Raw genomic sequence first — 19428 nt, forward strand, 5'->3', positions numbered from 1 at the left:
CTAGCGTTCTAAAATTACACTACTAGTTCATCTTTTCTTAGCAAGTTGGGCCTAAATCTTGTGATCCGCTAATGCTAATCGCTAGCTAGCAATCTAATAAATGTACTGAGTCAGAGCAAACGTAATTAGCTATACAGCCTGATAATACCAGTGATGCTGTAGACCTAAATCAGCATGTTGTTTGGGCAACAGTATCTTCAAAATCAAAGAGGAATGTGTGAAGCAAGAATGTTAGCTACATGAAGTAGCTAAGAGAAAACACTTTGGTTCCTACTGTCACAATAACTGCTCCCTGGCATTTAAATTTTTTGTCCTGTCAAACACAGTTTTCAAAGAGCCCATAATTATATTTTAACTATAGAATTAGAATAATCGCTAACACTACTTTACAACACAGTCATAACCATGTCATAATATGTCAACAGCTGATAGAACTTGTCATAACACTGTCATGACCTGTTTAGACATTGCATTATTTTATGACTGGTTATGACATCTACATAAGTTCAAAATTCACAAAACCAACCACACATGGCAAAACATTCCATTACACCATAGCCTGTGTGTCGACAGTATGTTTGTTATGTATCTTTTTTTAAATTGAACATGTTAAATTATCATTGTAATTGCACACACATTGATGTCAGACATGGACCTACCTCAATGCTCTGTTGCTGATGACTGGGATGAACGCAGGAGCAGATTTCAGGTGAGAGACATGGCCCGATGTAATTATACAAAAGAGAAGAGTTTGATCAGCAAAAATGTACAAACTTTATTTATTGGGCAGATCAATTCAGTTCAATGCATTCATCCAAAACACTTTCCTCATCAATGACTAAAATTCCAATTTAATAAATACATGAAGTCATTTCTAAGATTGTGTATCGTTAAAAACTGATCATCACACCATCTCTATCTGATACATGTTGTGTCTATGAACTCATTCCCACAGAAAACTGATCATCACACCATCTCTATCTGATATATGTTGTGTCTACTAGCTCATTCCCACAGAAAACTGCAGAGGGAAGCAGTACCACCCAGTCAACCATCAGACTACATTGTTTTAGTAATGGGCACTGATATGGAAAATCTACAGTTTATCAATATGAGTTCAACTGTAATTTGTCTAACTGATATCTATATATCAGTTTGAATAAATAACAATTGTGACTGTGTGGACTTATTTCCACGGCTTTGTGAAGTCCAGACAACTGCTTGCTGATTGGCTATTGGGGCAGGTGTGATTGTTCTGTGGGCCTAACTCACCAAACCAGTGTAAATATAATGGGAAGCAGTTGATGGCCCATCAGCAGCCTGTTCCAGGGTTTTTTGCCTGGGGAACCAGTCATGTATGCTGTTTTACATAAAAGTTTTGGTTAACAGCAAGGATAAACTGATACCACAGTATGCCTTGCTCATTTACCACTCACCGGACAGTTTATTAGTTACACCAATCTTGCCTGCAGAACAGCCTGAATTCTTCGGGGCATGAATTATGCATGTCGGAAACGTTCCGAGGCAGTCATTAGAGAAACCAAGGCTCTTGAGTCTGCCGATAAGAATACGGTGATTGACAGAGTCGAAAGCCTTGGCCAGGTCAATGAAGACGGCTGCACAGTACTGTCTTTTATCGATGGCGGTTATGATATCGTTTAGGACCTTGAGCGTGGCTGAGGTGCACCCATGACCAGCTCGGAAACCAGATTGCATAGTGGAGAATGTACGGTGGGATTCAAAACTTGTCGGTGATCTGTTTGTTCACTTGGCTTTCGAAGACTTCAGAAAGGCAGGGCAGGATGGATATAGTTCTGTAACAGTTTGGGTCTAGAGTGTCTCCCCCTTTGTAGAGGGGGATGACCGCGGCCGCTTTCCAATCTTTAGGAATCTCAGACGATACGAAAGAGAGGTTGAACAGACTAGCAATAGGGGTTGCGACAATGCCGGCGGATAATTTTAGGAAGAGAGGGTCCAGATTGTCTACCCCAGCTGATTTGTAGGGATCCAGATTTTGCAGCTCTTTCAGAACATCAGCTGTCTGGATTTGGGTGAAGGAGAAGCGGAGGGGGGGGCTTTGGACAGTTGTTGCGGGGGGTGCAGAGCTGTTGGCCGGGGTTGGGGTAGCCAGGTGGAAAGCATGGCCAGCTGTAGAGAAATGCTTATTGAAATTCTCGATTATCGTGGATTTATTAGTGGGCAGCTGGGAGGAGGTACTCTTATTCTCCATGGACTTTACAGTGTCCCAAAACTTTTTGGATTTAGTGCTGCAGGATGCAAATATCTGTTTGAAAAAGCTAGCCTTTGCTTTCCTAACTGACTGTGTGTATTGGTTCCTGACTTCCCTGTAAAGTTGCATATCGCAGGGACTATTCGAAGCTAGTGCAGTACGCCACATGGTGTTTTTGTGCTGGTCAGGGGCAATCAAGTCTGGGGTGAACCTAGGGCTATATCTGTTCTTAGTTCTACATTTTTGTAAAGGGGCATGCTTATTTAAGATGGAAATAACTTTTAAATAACAACCAGGCAGCCTCTTACTGGATACACAGGCCAGGTCGATTAGCAAGGCCTGCTCGCAGAAGTGCTCTAGGGAGCGTTTGACAGTGATGAGGGGTGGTCGTTTGACCGCAGACCCATAACGGACGCAGGCAATGAGGCAGTGATCGCTGAGATCCTGATTGAAAACAGGATTTAGAGGGCAAGTTGGTCAGGATGATATCTATGAGGGTGCCCATGTTTACGGATTTGGGGTTGTACCTGGTAGGTTCCTTAATAATTTGTGTGAGATTGAGGGCATCTAGCTTAGATTGTAGAACGGCCTGGGTGTTAAGCATATCCCAATTTAGGTCACCTAGCAGTACGAACTCTGACGATAGATGGGGGGCAATCAATTCACATATGGTGTCCAGGGCACAGCTGGGAGCTAAGGGGGGTCTATAACAAGCGGCAACAGTGAGGGACTTATTTCAGGAGAGATGGATCTTTAAAAGTAGAAGCTCGAACTGTTTGGGCTTAGACCTGGATAGTATGACAGAACTCTGCAGGCTCTCTCTACAGTAGATTGCAATTCCGCACCCTTTAGACATTTTGTGTTGACAGAAAATGTTGTAATTGGTGATGGAAATTTCAGAATTTTTGGTGGCCTTCCTAAGCCAAGATTTAGACACGGGGTTGGCGGAGTGTGCTAAAGCAGTGAATAAAGCAAACTTCTGATGTTAACATGCATGGACCCAAGGCATTTACGGTTGCAGAAGTCAACAAATGAGAGTGCCTGGGGACACACAGGACCTGGGTTAACCTCTACATCACCAGAGGAACAGAGGAGGAGTAGAATGAGGGTACGGCTAAAGGCTATACGATCTGGTCGTCTAGTTCTTTTGAAACAGAGAATAAAAGGAGCAGATTTTTGGACGTGGTAAGATAGATTCAGGGCATAGTGTACAGACAAGGGTACGGTAGGGTGTGAGTAGTGGAGGTAACCCTAGGCATTAACTTCTTCTTAATAGGGGGCGCTATTTTCACTTTGGGAAAAAATCGTGCCCAAATTAAACTGCCTCGTACTCTGTTCTAGATCATACAATATGCATATTATTATTACTATTGGATAGAAAACACTCTGAAGTTTCTAAAACTGTTTGAATTATATCTGTGAGTAAAACAGAACTCATTTGGCAGCAAACTTCCAGACAGGAAGTGAAAATTCTGAAAATGGGGCTCTGTGTCAGGGCCTGCCTATTCAACTGGCTTATATTTATGGATCTGTATGCACTTCATACGCCTTCCACTAGATGTCAACAGGCAGTAGAATGTTGAATGGGGTGTCTAGCTTGATGCGAGACCGAATGAGAGCTTTTGGAGTGACAGGTCCGCTCTTTTGTCAGTATGCAGCTGCGCACCAGGAAACCCCACATTGTCTTCTGAAATGCGTTTGGTTTACACGACGAAATGCTCCGGCTCTGATTTTATTGGATACATATGAGAAAAACATCATAAAGTAGGATTTTTCAACCGAGTTTGACCAGTTTATTCAACGTTTATTGGGACTTTTGGAATTTTTCGTTCCATGCGCAAAGATTTTTTGGACATGTGCCCTCCACATGGCTAGCCAAAGTTGCTAATTCGACAGAAGAAATGGACATTCTAAAACAAAACAACGATTTATTCTGGAACTAGGACTCCTTGCACAACATTCTGATGGAAGATCAACAAAGGTAAGAGAATATTTATGATGTTATTTCGTATTTTTGTGTTTTATGTTGGCTCCAACAAGGCGGAGAATTGTAGGGCGCTGTCTCACAATATTGCATGCTGTACGTTGTACTAAAGTTATTTTAAAAAATCTAACACAGCGGTTGCATTAAGAACCAGTGTATCTTTCATTTGCTGTACAACATGTATTTTTTTGTAAAGTTTATGATGAGTTCTTTGGTTAGATTAGGTGACTGTCCAAAATATCTCCAGACAATTTGGTGCATTGTGGCTACGTATTCACAATGTAAAAACACGATTTGTAGCTCTAAATATGCACATTTTCGAACAAAACATAAATGTATTGTATAACATGATGTTATACGACTGTCATCTGATGAAGTTGTTCAAGGTTAGTGATTAATTTTATCTTTATTTGTGGGTTTTGTGAAAGCTATTTTGGCGGTGAATAAATGGCGTTGTGTGTTTGGCTATTGTGGTGAGCTAATATAAATATATATTGTGTTTTCGCTGTAAAACACTTAAAAAAACGGAAATATTGGCTGGATTCACAAGATGTTTATCTTTCATTTGCTGTACAACATGTATTTTTCATAAATGTTTTATGATGAGTATTTATGTATTTCACGTTGCTCTCTGTAATTATTCTGGCTGTTTTGGTGCTATTTGTGATGGTGGCTGCAATGTAAAACCAGGATTTGTACCTCTAAATATGCACATTTTCGAACAAAACATAAATGTATTGTATAACATGATGATATAAGACTGTCATCTGATGAAGTTTTCAAAGGTTAGTGATTAATTTTATCTCTATTTGTGGGTTTTGTGAAAGCTACCTTTGCGGTGGAAACATGGTGAAAACATGGCGTTGTGTGTTTGGCTATTGTGGTGAGCTAATATAAATATATATTGTGTTTTCGCTGTAAAACATTTTAAAAATCGGAAATGATGGCTGGATTCACAAGATGTTTATCTTTCATTTGCTGTATTGGACTTGTGATTTCATGAAATTATATTATATGATATCCCTGTCGCGTTAGGCTAGGCTATGCTAGTCAGCTTTTTTGATATAATAAAACAATGAGAGCTGCCCTAAACAACAGTATACAAGGTATATTGACATTAGAGAAAGGCATAAAGTAATCACAGGTATTGATTGGGAGAGCTAAGACAACAACGGGTGAGACAACAACAGGTAAACAGCTAAGACAACAACAACGGGTAAATGGCGATGAATGGGCAGAGAGGGTCAGTTAGCTACACACAGGGCCTGAGTTTGAGGCTGGGGCCGACAGATAAACAAAATGAAGTACCGTGTTAATGAACAGTCCAGCAGGCATCAGCTGTGTAGCCGAGTTGCTGCTGATTGGACCTCGGAACACCACCACCACCAGCCTGTACCGTTGACACCAGGCAGGATGGGTCCATAGACTCATGCTGCTTATGCCAAATCATGCATCTGCCATCAGCATGATGCAACAGGATCTGGGACACGTCAGACCAGTCAATGTTTTTTCACTCAATTGTCCAGGGTTGATGATGGTGTGCCCACTGGAGCCGCTTCTTCCTTGTTGTTAGATGATAGGAGTGGAAGCCGGTGAGGTTGTCTGCTGCAATAGAACCATCCGTGACAAGGATCGACAAGTTGCAGCGTTCCGAGATGCCGTTCTGCACAACACTTGTTGTGCTGTGGGATTATTTGTCTGTTTGTGGCCTGCTGTTAGCGTGCACGACTCTTGCCATTCCCCTTCGACCTCTTTCATCAACAAGCTGTGTTCCACCCCCACAGGACTGCTGCTGACTGGATGTTTGTCGCACCATTCTCTGTAAACCCTAGACACTGTTGTGTGTGAAAAGCCCAGGAGGCTGTTTCTGACATACCAGATCCAGCTTACCTGGCAACTATCATACCACGCTCAAAGTCGCGTACCTGGCAACTATCATACCACGCTCAAAGTCACTTACTTGGCAACTATCATACCACGCTCAAAGTCACTTACCTGGCAACTATCATACCACGCTCAAAGTCACTTACCTGGCAACTATCATACCACGCTCAAAGTCACTTACTTGGCAACTATCATACCACGCTCAAAGTTGCATACCTGGCAACAACTATCATACCACGCTCAAAGTCACGTACCTGGCAACTATAATACCACGCTCAAAGTCGCGTACCTGGCAACTATCATACCACGCTCAAAGTCACTTACCTGGCAACTATCATACCACGCTCAAAGTCACTTACCTGGCAACCATCATACCACGCTCAATGTCACTTACCTAGCAACTATCATACCACGCTCAATGTCACTTACCTGGCAACTATCATACCACGCTCAAAGTCACTTACCTGGCAACAACTATCATACCACGCTCAAAGTCACGTACCTGGCAACTATCATACCACGCTCAAAGTCACTTACCTGGCAACTATCATACCACGCTCAAAGTCACGTACCTGGCAACTATCATACCACGCTCAAAGTCACGTACCTGGCAACTATCATACCACGCTCAAAGTCACTTACCTGGCAACTATCATACCACGCTCAAAGTCACGTACCTGGCAACTATCATACCACGCTCAAAGTCGCGTACCTGGCATCTATCATACCACGCTCAAAGTCACTTACCTGGCAACTATCATACCACGCTCAAAGTCACTTACCTGGCAACTATCATACCACGCTCAATGTCACTTACCTGGCAACTATCATACCACCTCCTCAGTCACGTACCTGGCAACCACTATCATACCACGCTCAAAGTCGCTTAGGTCACTGGTTGACACCCCCCCTCCATTTGTTTTGTACACTGCTGCTACTCACTGTTTATTTTCTATGAATAGTCACTTCACCCCTACCTACATGTACAAAAAATACCTCAACTAACCTGTACCCCTGCACACTGACTAGGGAACCCCTGTATTTAGCCTCGTTATTGTTATTTTATTGTGTTACTTTTTATTATTTTTTACTTTAGTTTATTTGTTAAATATTTTTTTAACTCTTCTTGATCTGCATTGTTGGTTAAGGGTTTAAGGGCTTGTCAGTAAGCATTTCACGGTAAGGTCTACACTTGTTGTATTCAGCACATGTGACAAAGTTTGATTTGGTTTTACCCAATATAACATTCAATCGAACAGTAACGGAATGCTTCGATGCCTGTCTGCCTGCTTTACATAGCAAGCAACGTGACTCACTGTCTATATGAGCGTTCCATTATCCTGTACCTAATAAACTGGCCGGTGGGTAGATATCAAACGATATCATATTTAATTCCTAGTATTTTATTCCCCTGGTTGGAGTATACTACCCTACCATCCCTTCACTGGTTGGAGTATACTACCCTACCATCCCTCCCCTGGTTGGAGTATACTACCCTACCATCCCTCCCCTGGTTGGAGTATACTACCCTACCATCCCTCCCCTGGTTGGAGTATACTACCCTACCATCCCTTCCCTGGTTGGAGTATACTACCCTACCATCCCTTCCCTGGTTGGAGTATACTACCCTACCATCCCTCCCCTGGTTGGAGTATACTACCCTACCATCCCTTCCCTGGTTGGAGTATACTACCCTACCATCCCTTCCCTGGTTGGAGTATACTACCCTACCATCCCTTCCCTGGTTGGAGTATACTACCCTACCATCCCTTCCCTGGTTGGAGTATACTACCCTACCACCCCTCCCCTGGTTGGAGTATACTACCCTACCATCCCTTCCCTGGTTGGAGTATACTACCCTACCATCCCTTCCCTGGTTGGAGTATACTACCCTACCATCCCTTCCCTGGTTGGAGTATACTACCCTACCACCCCTCCCCTGGTTGGAGTAAACCAACAGACAACAATACATCTACTGCTACATACAGCTATTTTCACTCACATCTACGGAACCTGTAAATAAATATTATACATATGTTGCCAATTTCCTCTTCAAGTGTCTGGATTTCCACCCACAGCGGCCAACCTACCATTCATTGTGATCTGAACTCCAACCCTCCGATGTCCAGAGATTAACCCACCTTTTCCAGTATAACAGCGTTTTGCTGTTTCACTTGGCAATACATGTCTCCATTTTACTGTGATGTCATATGAGGGTCCTGAACCTCCCTATTTGTAACATTTCTACCATATTGCCCTAAAAATCAATACTTTACCCCAGAGTATAATGATATTACCCATTGACGGATAGTGGTTTTTCAGATCCCTTAACAATAGTTTGCAGGTCCATCTGAACCCTGATAATATGACGCCACAACCATTCCTGGACCTGACTCCAAAAGCGAGCCACCGATGGACAGCATCAGAAAATATGTTCTATTGATTCTGTTTCCTCATGGCAGAGTCTGCACAGGGCTGACTGATCTATTGATTCTGTTTCCTCATGGCAGAGTCTGCACTGGGCTGACTGTTCTATTGATTCTGTTTCCTCATGGCAGAGTCTGCACAGGGCTGACTGATCTATTGATTCTGTTTCCTCATGGCAGAGTCTGCACAGGGCTGACTGTTCTATTGATTCTGTTTCCTCATGGCAGAGTCTGCACTGGGCTGACTGTTCTATTGATTCTGTTTCCTCATGGCAGAGTCTGCACAGGGCTGACTGATCTATTGATTCTGTTTCCTCATGGCAGAGTCTGCACTGGGCTGACTGTTCTATTGATTCTGTTTCCTCATGGCAGAGTCTGCAAAGGGCTGACTGATCTATTGATTGTTTCCTCGTGGCAGAGTCTGTACTGGGCTGACTGTTCTATTGATTCTGTTTCCTCATGGCAGAGTCTGCAAAGGGCTGACTGATCTATTGATTGTTTCCTCGTGGCAGAGTCTGCACTGGGCTGACTGTTCTATTGATTCTGTTTCCTCATGGCAGAGTCTGCACAGGGCTGACTGATCTATTGATTCTGTTTCCTCATGGCAGAGTCTGCACTGGGCTGACTGTTCTATTGATTCTGTTTCCTCATGGCAGAGTCTGCACAGGGCTGCCTGTTCTATTGATTCTGTTTCCTCATGGCAGAGTCTGCACTGGGCTGACTGATCTATTGATTCTGTTTCCTCATGGCAGAGTCTGCACAGGGCTGACTGATCTATTGATTCTGTTTCCTCATGGCAGAGTCTGCACTGGGCTGACTGATCTATTGATTCTGTTTCCTCATGGCAGAGTCTGCACAGGGCTGACTGATCTATTGATTCGGTTTCCTCATGGCAGAGTCTGCACTGGGCTGACTGATCTATTGATTCTGTTTCCTCATGGCAGAGTCTGCACAGGGCTGACTGATCTATTGATTCTGTTTCCTCGTGGCAGAGTCTGCACTGGGCTGACTGTTCTATTGATTCTGTTTCCTCATGGCAGAGTCTGCACAGGGCTGACTGATCTATTGATTCTGTTTCCTCATGGCAGAGTCTGCACTGGGCTGACTGTTCTATTGATTCTGTTTCCTCATGGCAGAGTCTGCACAGGGCTGACTGATCTATTGATTCTGTTTCCTCATGGCAGAGTCTGCACTGGGCTGACTGTTCTATTGATTCTGTTTCCTCATGGCAGAGTCTGCACAGGGCTGACTGTTCTATTGATTCTGTTTCCTCATGGCAGAGTCTGCACTGGGCTGACTGTTCTATTGATTCTGTTTCCTCATGGCAGAGTCTGCACAGGGCTGACTGATCTATTGATTCTGTTTCCTCATGGCAGAGTCTGCACTGGGCTGACTGTTCTATTGATTCTGTTTCCTCATGGCAGAGTCTGCACAGGGCTGACTGATCTATTGATTCTGTTTCCTCGTGGCAGAGTCTGCACTGGGCTGACTGTTATATTGATTCTGTTTCCTCATGGCAGAGTCTGCACAGGGCTGACTGTTCTATTGATTCTGTTTCCTCATGGCAGAGTCTGCACTGGGCTGACTGTTCTATTGATTCTGTTTCCTCATGGCAGAGTCTGCACTGGGCTGACTGTTCTATTGATTCTGTTTCCTCATGGCAGAGTCTGCACAGGGCTGACTGATCTATTGATTCTGTTTCCTCATGGCAGAGTCTGCACTGGGCTGACTGTTCTATGCCCCATATATTGAGCATTCTTTCTGTAACAAGTATTTTGTATAATAGCTTATACCGAAGCGAACGGGATTGCAGTGTCAATAGTTGTATATGTCAGTTCATAGACCCGATGCCAAGGTATTGGGACATCAAAAACCTGTTCCCAAATTACTTGCATTTTATACCATATTGCTGTCAAACCTTTTGACTAAGTGAAACTGATACATTTTTCAATTTATATTAATAATTTTAAGCCATTTCTGATTTTTAATGGGAGAAAACTAGACAAAGTGTTTAATTTCTTAAGTAATTGCCTCTTCCAATTTTGTGGCAGAGCCACAATGAGTTGGTTATAATCTTGTATTGAGTACACACCTCCATACGCTGTTGTTAGTTATGTGACATCATTTGACCTTTCTTGTTTACAATGTCCTTCATAGATATTATACACATTTTTTACAATAAAAGTATTTTTTTTAATCTATCAGTACATTGGAGTTGAGCCATATCATTTGCTGTAATATTAGATCTGCCTTATCTGGAGGATGACATTGTAGGCAACTCTGTATGACTTCATTTAAAAAGGAGGATACTTTAAGCAGGGGTCCATTGTCAATCCACCCAAAATGTACAGTTTTATTCTGAAAAAGGCTTCTCTCTTGTGTGTATCCGTTGGTGTGATTTTAAGCTGCCCTGTCGAGAGAAACTCTTTCCACAGTCAGAGCAGGAGTAAGGCTTCTCTCCTGTGTGTATAGGTTGGTGTGATTTTAAGCTGCTCTGTAGAGAGAAATTCTTCCCACAGTCAGAGCAGAAGTAAGACTTCTGTCCTGTATGTATTAGCTTGTGACAGTTTAAGGTATTCAATCGGGAAAAAGTCCTTCCACAGTCAGAGCAGAAGTAAGGCTTCTCTCCTGTGTGTGTTCTCTGATGAACGTTTATTGCAGATGATGTTGTGAAGCACTTCCCACAGTAAGAGCAGGAGTACGGCTTCTCTCCTGTATGTGTACGCTGGTGTGATTTTAAGCTGCTCTGTTGAGAGAAACTCTTTCCACAGTCAGAGCAGAAGTAAGGCTTCTCTCCTGTATGTATACGTTGGTGTGCATTTAAATGGACCAGTTGAGAAAATGTCTTCCCACAGTCAGAGCAGGAATATGGCTTCTCTCCTGTATGTATACGTTTGTGTGTTTTTAAGGTATCCAATCCGGAGAAACTGACCCCACAGTCAGAGCAGGAGTAAGGCTTCTCTCCTTTATGTATACGTTGATGTGTTTTTAAATTGCTCTGTTGAGAGAAACTTTTTCCACATTCGGAGCAGGAGTAAGGCGTCTTTCCTGTGTGTGTTCTCTGATGAACTGTCAGAGACCTTGATGTTTTGAAGCTTTTTCCACAGTCAGTACAGGAATACAGACTCTCTCCTGTGTGTATTTTTAGGTGCATTTCTAGTTTTGATAGAATTGGGAAAATCTCCCCACAATGTGGGCAGAGGTGAGACCTCTTAGCTCTGTGATCTTCCTGCTGTTGCTCTCTGGATGTAGAGAATGTCTCAACACGGTCTCCTGTGTGAACAACATCAGAAGAACCAGTCAGGTGGTGAGATATACATATGACTTCATATCAGTAGGCTGTTCAATACAAAAGGGAATAAAACTATTTCTAAAAGTGGATAAGAGTTGAAGGCAAAAAGGGGCAAAAGGAGTGAAAATTATGAGCCATATCATCCTCCACTCACTATCACAAGTTAGCAACCAACCGGGTTGGGGTCAATTCCATTTCTATTGGAGTTCATTCAGAAAGCAAACCATATTCCAATTCCAAATGTTCCTCTTTTCAAAGGATGATGATAACTGTCATTTCAGTGTTCAATTAACCGGAATTGAATTTTTAAAAATGCTGGCAATACTGGTATCAAACCATGCAAGTCTGAGTAGCATGAAATAACATCTACCTTCTCATTGAAACAGTTCATCATGAAACAGTTCTACAGTAACTTTTCATACACAGTGGGAAGTTGGAATGAAAAACAAGCTTTGTTGTGCAGTCTGGAGTTTCTCAGGGATGTGATGTCAGAATTACACAATTCAACCTAGCAGTAGACTGGGTCATAACTTATGGAGGTCTAATTTATGAAAATAACTTATAGATAGATAGAACCTGCTGTTACCATGAATAACAGATGTCCCAATCTTCTCCTCCTCTTCTTCATCTTTAATGTTGACATTCAGCTCCAGTGTTTGACTGCAGTCTTCCAGCTTCACTGATGCCATCTCTGGATCCTGCGGTGCAAACTGGGCTCCACTGTCACAATCAGGACCCAGTGACTGTTGGTTTGGACTCAGTGTGGAAGGAGAGAGGCAGGCTGGGTTTGTCCTCACTGTTGATGTAACCGCCCTCACACTTAATCTGAGTCGGCCAGTAGTAATAAAGAGAAACGGACACTAAAGTTATTTTCTTGACAGTTCTGGCGCATTCTTTATTCTCTAAATATATATTACATTTTTCTTGTTAAATTATCTCATTTCAACAGATCAGGTAGCTAAACATTGAAAACAAAACATGAATTCACATTAGACACACATACGTTGTGTAATTTAAAGTAAGTGCACTTAACCTACAGTAGATTTCCTAAATTAATATAAATGACTCAAAAAAACATTTAGTACAAGGTTGCAGTATGTTTTAGGCAGCACTATGTACTATTTTCCTGAATAACCTTGTCTTCACCGTATTATTTCACTCACACCCAATGGTTAGTGGTGGAAAAAAAGTACTCAACTGTTATTTCAGTAAAAGTAAAAAGTAACTGCTATACATCAAATTCCTTATATTAAAGCTACAATCTGTAACTTTTTAGGCAACCTGACCAAATGCACATAGAAATGTGAGTTATAGATCTGTCAGTCTCATTGAAAGCAAGTCTAAGAAGCGGTAGATATGTTCTATGTGTGATATTTCTATGCTTCCCCTTCCTAAGTTTAGTTGTCTTACTTTTGGTTTTGTACACCTGAATAGAGGATAACTACAGCGCATTCGAAAGTATTCAGACCCCTTGACTTTTTCCACATTGTTACGTTACAGCCTTATTCAAAAATTGATTAAATAAAAATGTTTTCCTCATCAATCTACACACAATACTCAATATTAAAAAGCGAAAACGGGTTTAGACATTTTTGCAAATGTATTAAAAACAAACTAACATTTTACATAAGTATTCAATCTGACAGAGCTCCAGAGTTCCTCTGTGGCGATGGGAGAAACTCCCCAAATACAGGTGTGCCAAGCTTGTAGCGTCATACCCAAGAAGAATCAAGGCTGTAATCGCTGCCAAAGGTGCTTCAACAAAGTACTGAGTAAAGGGTCTGAATACTTATGTAAATGTGGTATTTAAATTTTTACTTTGTCATTATGGGGTATTGTGTGTAGATTGATGAGGGGGAAAAAACTATTTAATCAATTTTAGAATAAAGCTGTAATGTAATAAAATGTGGGAAAATTAAAGGGGTCTGAACACTTTCCGAATGCACTGTACAATATTTGTGGTTATGGAAAAGTTATTTCACAGCGGTTTAGATGGTACAATGATTCTCCACACTGCTTGTTTTGTCACAAACTGAAATGATCCGTATTATTCAAATTCATGCAACCAGGAAATGGAAGAGGGATTTCTGCATCACGCATCTTTAAGCAAACCAGACTGTTTTGATGTTTTTATGGATGGCCAGGGGCACACTCCAACACTCAGACATCATTTACAAACGCAATATTTGTGCTTAGTGAGTCTGAGATCAGAGGCAGTAGGGATGGCAACGTGTGATCTGGACCATATGCTCTCCTGCCTGAGCATTCGAAATGTAACAAGTACTTTTGGGAGTCAGTAAAAATGTATGGGAGTAAAAAGTACATATATTCTTTAGGAATGTAGTGGAGTAAAAGTTGCCAGGAAATATCAATAGTAAACTAAACTCAGCAACAACAAAAAACGGCCCTTTTTCAGGACCCGGTCTTTCAAAGATAATTCATAAAAATCCAAATAACTTCACAGATCTTCATTGTAAATGAAGATGCTTGGTCGATGAACCATAAACAATTAATGAACATGCACCTGTGGAACGGTCCTTAAGACACTAACAGCTTACAGATGGTAGGCAATTAAGGTTACAGTTATGAAAACTTAGGACACTAAAGAGGCCTTTCCACTGACTGAAAAACACCAAAGGAAAGATGCCCAGGGTCCCTGCTCATCTGCATGAACGTGCCTTAGGCATGCTGCAAGGAGGCATGAGGACTGCAGATGTGGCCAGGGCAATAAATTGCAACGTCCGTACTGTGAGATGCCTTACACGTTAAGTTTGCTGAAAATAAACGCAGTTGACAGTGAGGACGTTTCTTTTTTTTTTTGCTGAGTTTAGTTAAAAGGAGAAGTTTCCTATTTTAGGGGAGACCGGGGATGGTTGTAACACAGGATAATTGTAACACTTAATATCGTCAAGCAGGAACAAGCTAAAATCATGTGACTCACTGTGCACATGCTCAGTTTGGTCCTCAACCCTCATGTGAAGAAGCAAGACCCTTATTGAAAAACAAAATATGAGTTTGAAGTAAGAAAGACATTTTTGGGGCAAAATTTGTTTTTGTGACGCATCACCTGCTTTGTAGTTAGATTCACCAAACTTATTTCAGGTTTATAACCAGTTTGTGTAGATATGGGGCGGCAAGTAGCCTAGTGGTTAGAGCGTTGGACTAGTAACCGAAAGGTTGCAAGATCTAATCCCCGAGCTGACAAGGTAAAATTCTGCCGTTCTGCCCCAAATTCATATTTTCATTGAAAATAAGAATTTGTTCTTAACTGACTTTCCTAGTTAAATAAAAAATAAATATAGATTTTATGCAAGTTAGCAATGCTAAAGTTTAAACATGTAGCTAAAATTGAAGCTAACTAATGGCTGCAAGCATCAGGGTTAGTTGTAACACGCCTAATGAGGTCTGGGTGCAGTGCTGGGAATACAAATGATGGGCCCACCAAGCCTGTACCCCAGGACTACCATACCACTGTCTAAACTGTGACCCAGTTAACATGTCCAACATTCACTCACACCCCTGCTCTCTCTCAAATTCACTCACACCACACACATTCAGTTAAATTCAGATGTTAAATTGTCAGATGTTGTTTAGTTGAGAAGGGACAGTTAATGGAGTGTCAAAATAAGAAACATTTTCTGATTTGTATTATGACTTATTTCTGCTACACAATGTTAAACATGTTGTTCTCATGTTCCCAATAAAGGCTTTCAATATCTTGTTGCATGTCATGATTTTAGCACTATGTCAAACTGTTACATGTCACCCCAAGGCCTGTTACAACTGACCCGGGAGGTGGGGGAATTTGGAACATTTCATCCCAAGGCCTGTTACAACTGACCCGGGAGGTGGGGGAATTTGGAACATTTCACCCCAAGGCCTGTTACAACTGACCCGGGAGGTGGGGGAATTTGGAACATTTCACCCCAAGGCTTGTTACAACTGACCCGGGAGGTGGGGGAATTTGGAACATTTCACCCCAAGGCCTGTTACAACTGACCTGGGAGGTGGGGGAATTTGGAACATTTCACCCCAAGGCCTGTTACAACTGACCCGGGAGGTGGGGGAATTTGGAACATTTCACCCCAAGGCCTGTTACAACTGACCCGGGAGGTGGGGGGATTTGGAACATTTCACCCCAAGGCCTGTTACAACTGACCCGGGAGGTGGGGGAATTTGGAACATTTCACCCCAAGGCCTGTTACAACTGACCCGGGAGGTGGGGGAATTTGGAACATTTCACCCCAAGGCTTGTTACAACTGACCCGGGAGGTGGGGGAATTTGGAACATTTCACCCCAAGGCCTGTTACAACTGACCTGGGAGGTGGGGGAATTTGGAACATTTCACCCCAAGGCCTGTTACAACTGACCCGGGAGGTGGGGGAATTTGGAACATTTCACCCCAAGGCCTGTTACAACTGACCCGGGAGGTGGGGGGATTTGGAACATTTCACCCCAAGGCCTGTTACAACTGACCCGGGAGGTGGGGGAATTCGGAACATTTCCCTCCTTGTGTTTGAGACAGTCACACCTTGTCTGTTTGATTTAGAGAGATAAAACCAATACCAATTTGTAGCAGACAGGTGTTCCTATTCACATTTTGAATGTACTAGCTCAAAATAATCAGAGACCTTGACAAAAAATGCAAAAGTGTTACAACCATCCCCTACACCAAATCACTCATTTTTATGTGAAACATTTTTTATAGAAGGGTCCAGACAGTCTTTTTGTGATCTCACATATTTTTGAGAACCTTACCCCAACCAGCATATCGCGCCCTCGTCCTTGTTTAGCAGTATGGGGGCCGAGAAAAATCAAATACGTCCTTTTAGAAACGGCAAAGGTTTCAGGATAGTGATGCGGGTCTTTAGACTTTGTACACATGGAATTGTGTCGTTCCGAACATTATCCGCAACGTTTTATTCAATGTTGTTTTGCGACTGGTCGGGGTTTGGGAGAGGAAATCTAATAATTCCTTCAGCTACTAAAAAACGTATCTACACTGACTGATCGCCATCTTGCGTGCACACTCAGGTCTCTTCTCGTTGTCTGCTTGTAATCAAACACCACGTGACTGGGAGACTACCGTAAACTACATAATAATGTGACAGAAGCAAATAAGAACGCACTGTTCTTTATCTCCTAACGTATTGCACAAGTTAACTGCGGGTATTTACTTAAAAAGTAGCTACAAATATTTTACTTCAAAGAAAATATTTTCAATGGCATTGAAAAACCATCCTATGCCTTTTTCCAAGTATGCTGGTATATACGGAATTACGCCCAAGCCTAGTAACTACACATACTCATTTCATAGAACTTCTTCACTGGCAGTTTGTCTACTTCACTTCTTTAGTCTACTCTCTGATCACTCCAGAAACCCCAGTTGGTCATGGAAAATATATTTCACCGCGGTTTAGATTGTACAATGATTCTCTACACAACAATTGCTTGTTTTGCCACAAACTAAACATTTTGCAACCAGGAAATTGAGGAATTTTTGCATAGCCCATCTTTAAGCAAACCAGATGGCATGATTTTCCAGTTTTTTTATTTTATTTATTTTATTTTTATTTACGGATAGCCAGGGGCACATTCCAACACTCAGGCATAATTTACAAATGTAGTATTTGTGTTTAGTGAGCCCGCCAGATCAGAGGCAGTTGGAATGACAACGTGTTAATTGGGCCATATTGCTGTCCTGCCTGACCATTTGTAATGTAATCAGTACTTTTGGGTGTCAGGTAAAATGTATAGGAGTAAAAAGTACATATATTCTTTCGGGAATTTAGTGGAGTAAAAGTTGCCAGAAAATATCAATAGTAAAGTACAGATACCCCCAAAAAACGACTTAAAGGAGAAGTTTCCTGTTTTACATCAACTCAGTCACACCTTGCCTGTTTGATTTAGAGATACAATACCAATACTAATTTGTAGCAGACAGTTGTTCCTATCACATGTTGAATGTATTAGCTCAAACAATCTCTGAGACATGTTATAACCATGCCCAGTCTCCTCTCATTAAAGGAGAAGTGTCCTATTTCACAATTTTTTATAGAATTTATTTTATTAAAGGGTTAAAGGGTTCAAACACTTTTTGTGATTTCACATGTTTTTGAGAACCTTTGCCTCTCCCGAGTCCGTACGGAAGTTGCAGCGATAAGACAGGAGACACTACCCATTGGATACCACGAAAATTGGGGAGAAAAAATAAATAAAGATAAGTACATATACCAATACGATTTACTTTGCATTTAGTAGTCCAACAGCACAAGTGTAACAGTACTGCTTCCGTCCCTCTCCTCGCCCCTACCTGGGCTCGAACCAGGGACCCTCTGTACACATCTACAACTGCCTCCCACAAACCATCGCTCCACAACTACTTCAAGGTCTCAGAGCGAGAGACGTCACCAATTGAAATGCTATTAGCGCGCACCCCGCTAACTAGCTAGCCATTTCACATCGGTTACACAAGGAACGAATGAATGTTTGAACACGTTCTTTTTGAACACGTTCTTTTTGGCGATGGGCATTCTGAAGCGCCGAACAGAAGGGAAACCTCTCGAACTGCGGGTATAGACGGTGGGAGGGGTCGCCAATGACAGCCAGTGCCTTCTTTTTGGTTGCATTGTGAAACAGACTGCTCAAATGTGCCTGTGGTCGACCAGTTGCTTTGCTGGCTGTGTTTACTATTCTGGTCAGTTTGCTTTTGCTCCTCACACTCAGATTACCATACCAGACTGTCATATTGAACGTGAGGATACTCTCAACCAGCTCAGATTACCTTACCAGACTGTCATATTGAACGTGAGGATGCTCTCTACCAGCTCAGATTACTATACCAGACTGTCATATTGAATGTTAGGATACGCTCCACCAAGCTGCTGTACACCCTCTCCAGAACATCCTGGCTGACCCCAAACCCCTTTAATTTCCTGATTAAGAACAGGCGTTAGCTTGCTCATTTAAAAATACAGTCTGCATTCTCTGTAAAACTCAGCTTGTTATCAATTTGTGTCCCTAGGTATTTAAAACACTCAACCACCTCCACTGGTTGGTCGTTCAGAGAGAGTGGTTGGGACATTGGCAAGTTGTTGCCATTGATGATCAGCTCCTTTGTCTTTTCCACATTGATATGGAGGGCGTTGACAAACACCATTCTTGAAGGTTGTTGGTCTGTTTAAAATTGCTGTCCCTATCTGACGTAGCACCTTTTTTTTTAAAGAGTCCTACCAGAGCCATGTCCTCCGCATACTTAAAAATACACTATATGATGGAGTTTCCTTTATTTCTGCAGTTACCTGTAGCAGCAGACTACATGGAAAATGGAATCGCTCGAGATGGCCCGAGTCGCGGAAAATGGAATATAACCTTGCAGGTAAAGTTCGTAATGAAACAACTTTATGTGTACAACATCATTATACTGAGAGACATTTCTAAAAGGACGTCTTGGGGTGTTTTATTAGATTTTGTTCACGTTTTTTCATGACCTCCATACTACATAAAGACGATGAAGAAGTGATTGGCTCTTTGGGGTACATTTTACTTAAACATGTGAAATCACAAAAATGGTGTCTGGACCCTTCTATAACATGCGATTTACATAAAAAA

The 19428-nt window shown here is 42.0% G+C and overlaps 1 protein-coding gene across 1 annotated transcript; it reads right to left on the reverse strand.

Moving 5' to 3' along the window:
• Window positions 1-9456: 9456 nt before the first annotated feature.
• Window positions 9457-12457, reverse strand: LOC120033656 (gastrula zinc finger protein XlCGF17.1-like; the record flags this gene model as incomplete). Its single annotated transcript, XM_038980089.1, has 2 exons — window positions 9457-11797; window positions 12403-12457. Coding segments are annotated over 2 exons (975 nt in total), but the record flags the coding sequence as incomplete, so codon positions are not given.
• Between the last annotated feature and the right edge of the window lie 6971 nt (window positions 12458-19428).

The sequence above is a fragment of the Salvelinus namaycush genome, chromosome 40 (assembly GCF_016432855.1).
Source record: "Salvelinus namaycush isolate Seneca chromosome 40, SaNama_1.0, whole genome shotgun sequence".
In the NCBI taxonomy this organism is placed as follows: domain Eukaryota; kingdom Metazoa; phylum Chordata; class Actinopteri; order Salmoniformes; family Salmonidae; genus Salvelinus; species Salvelinus namaycush.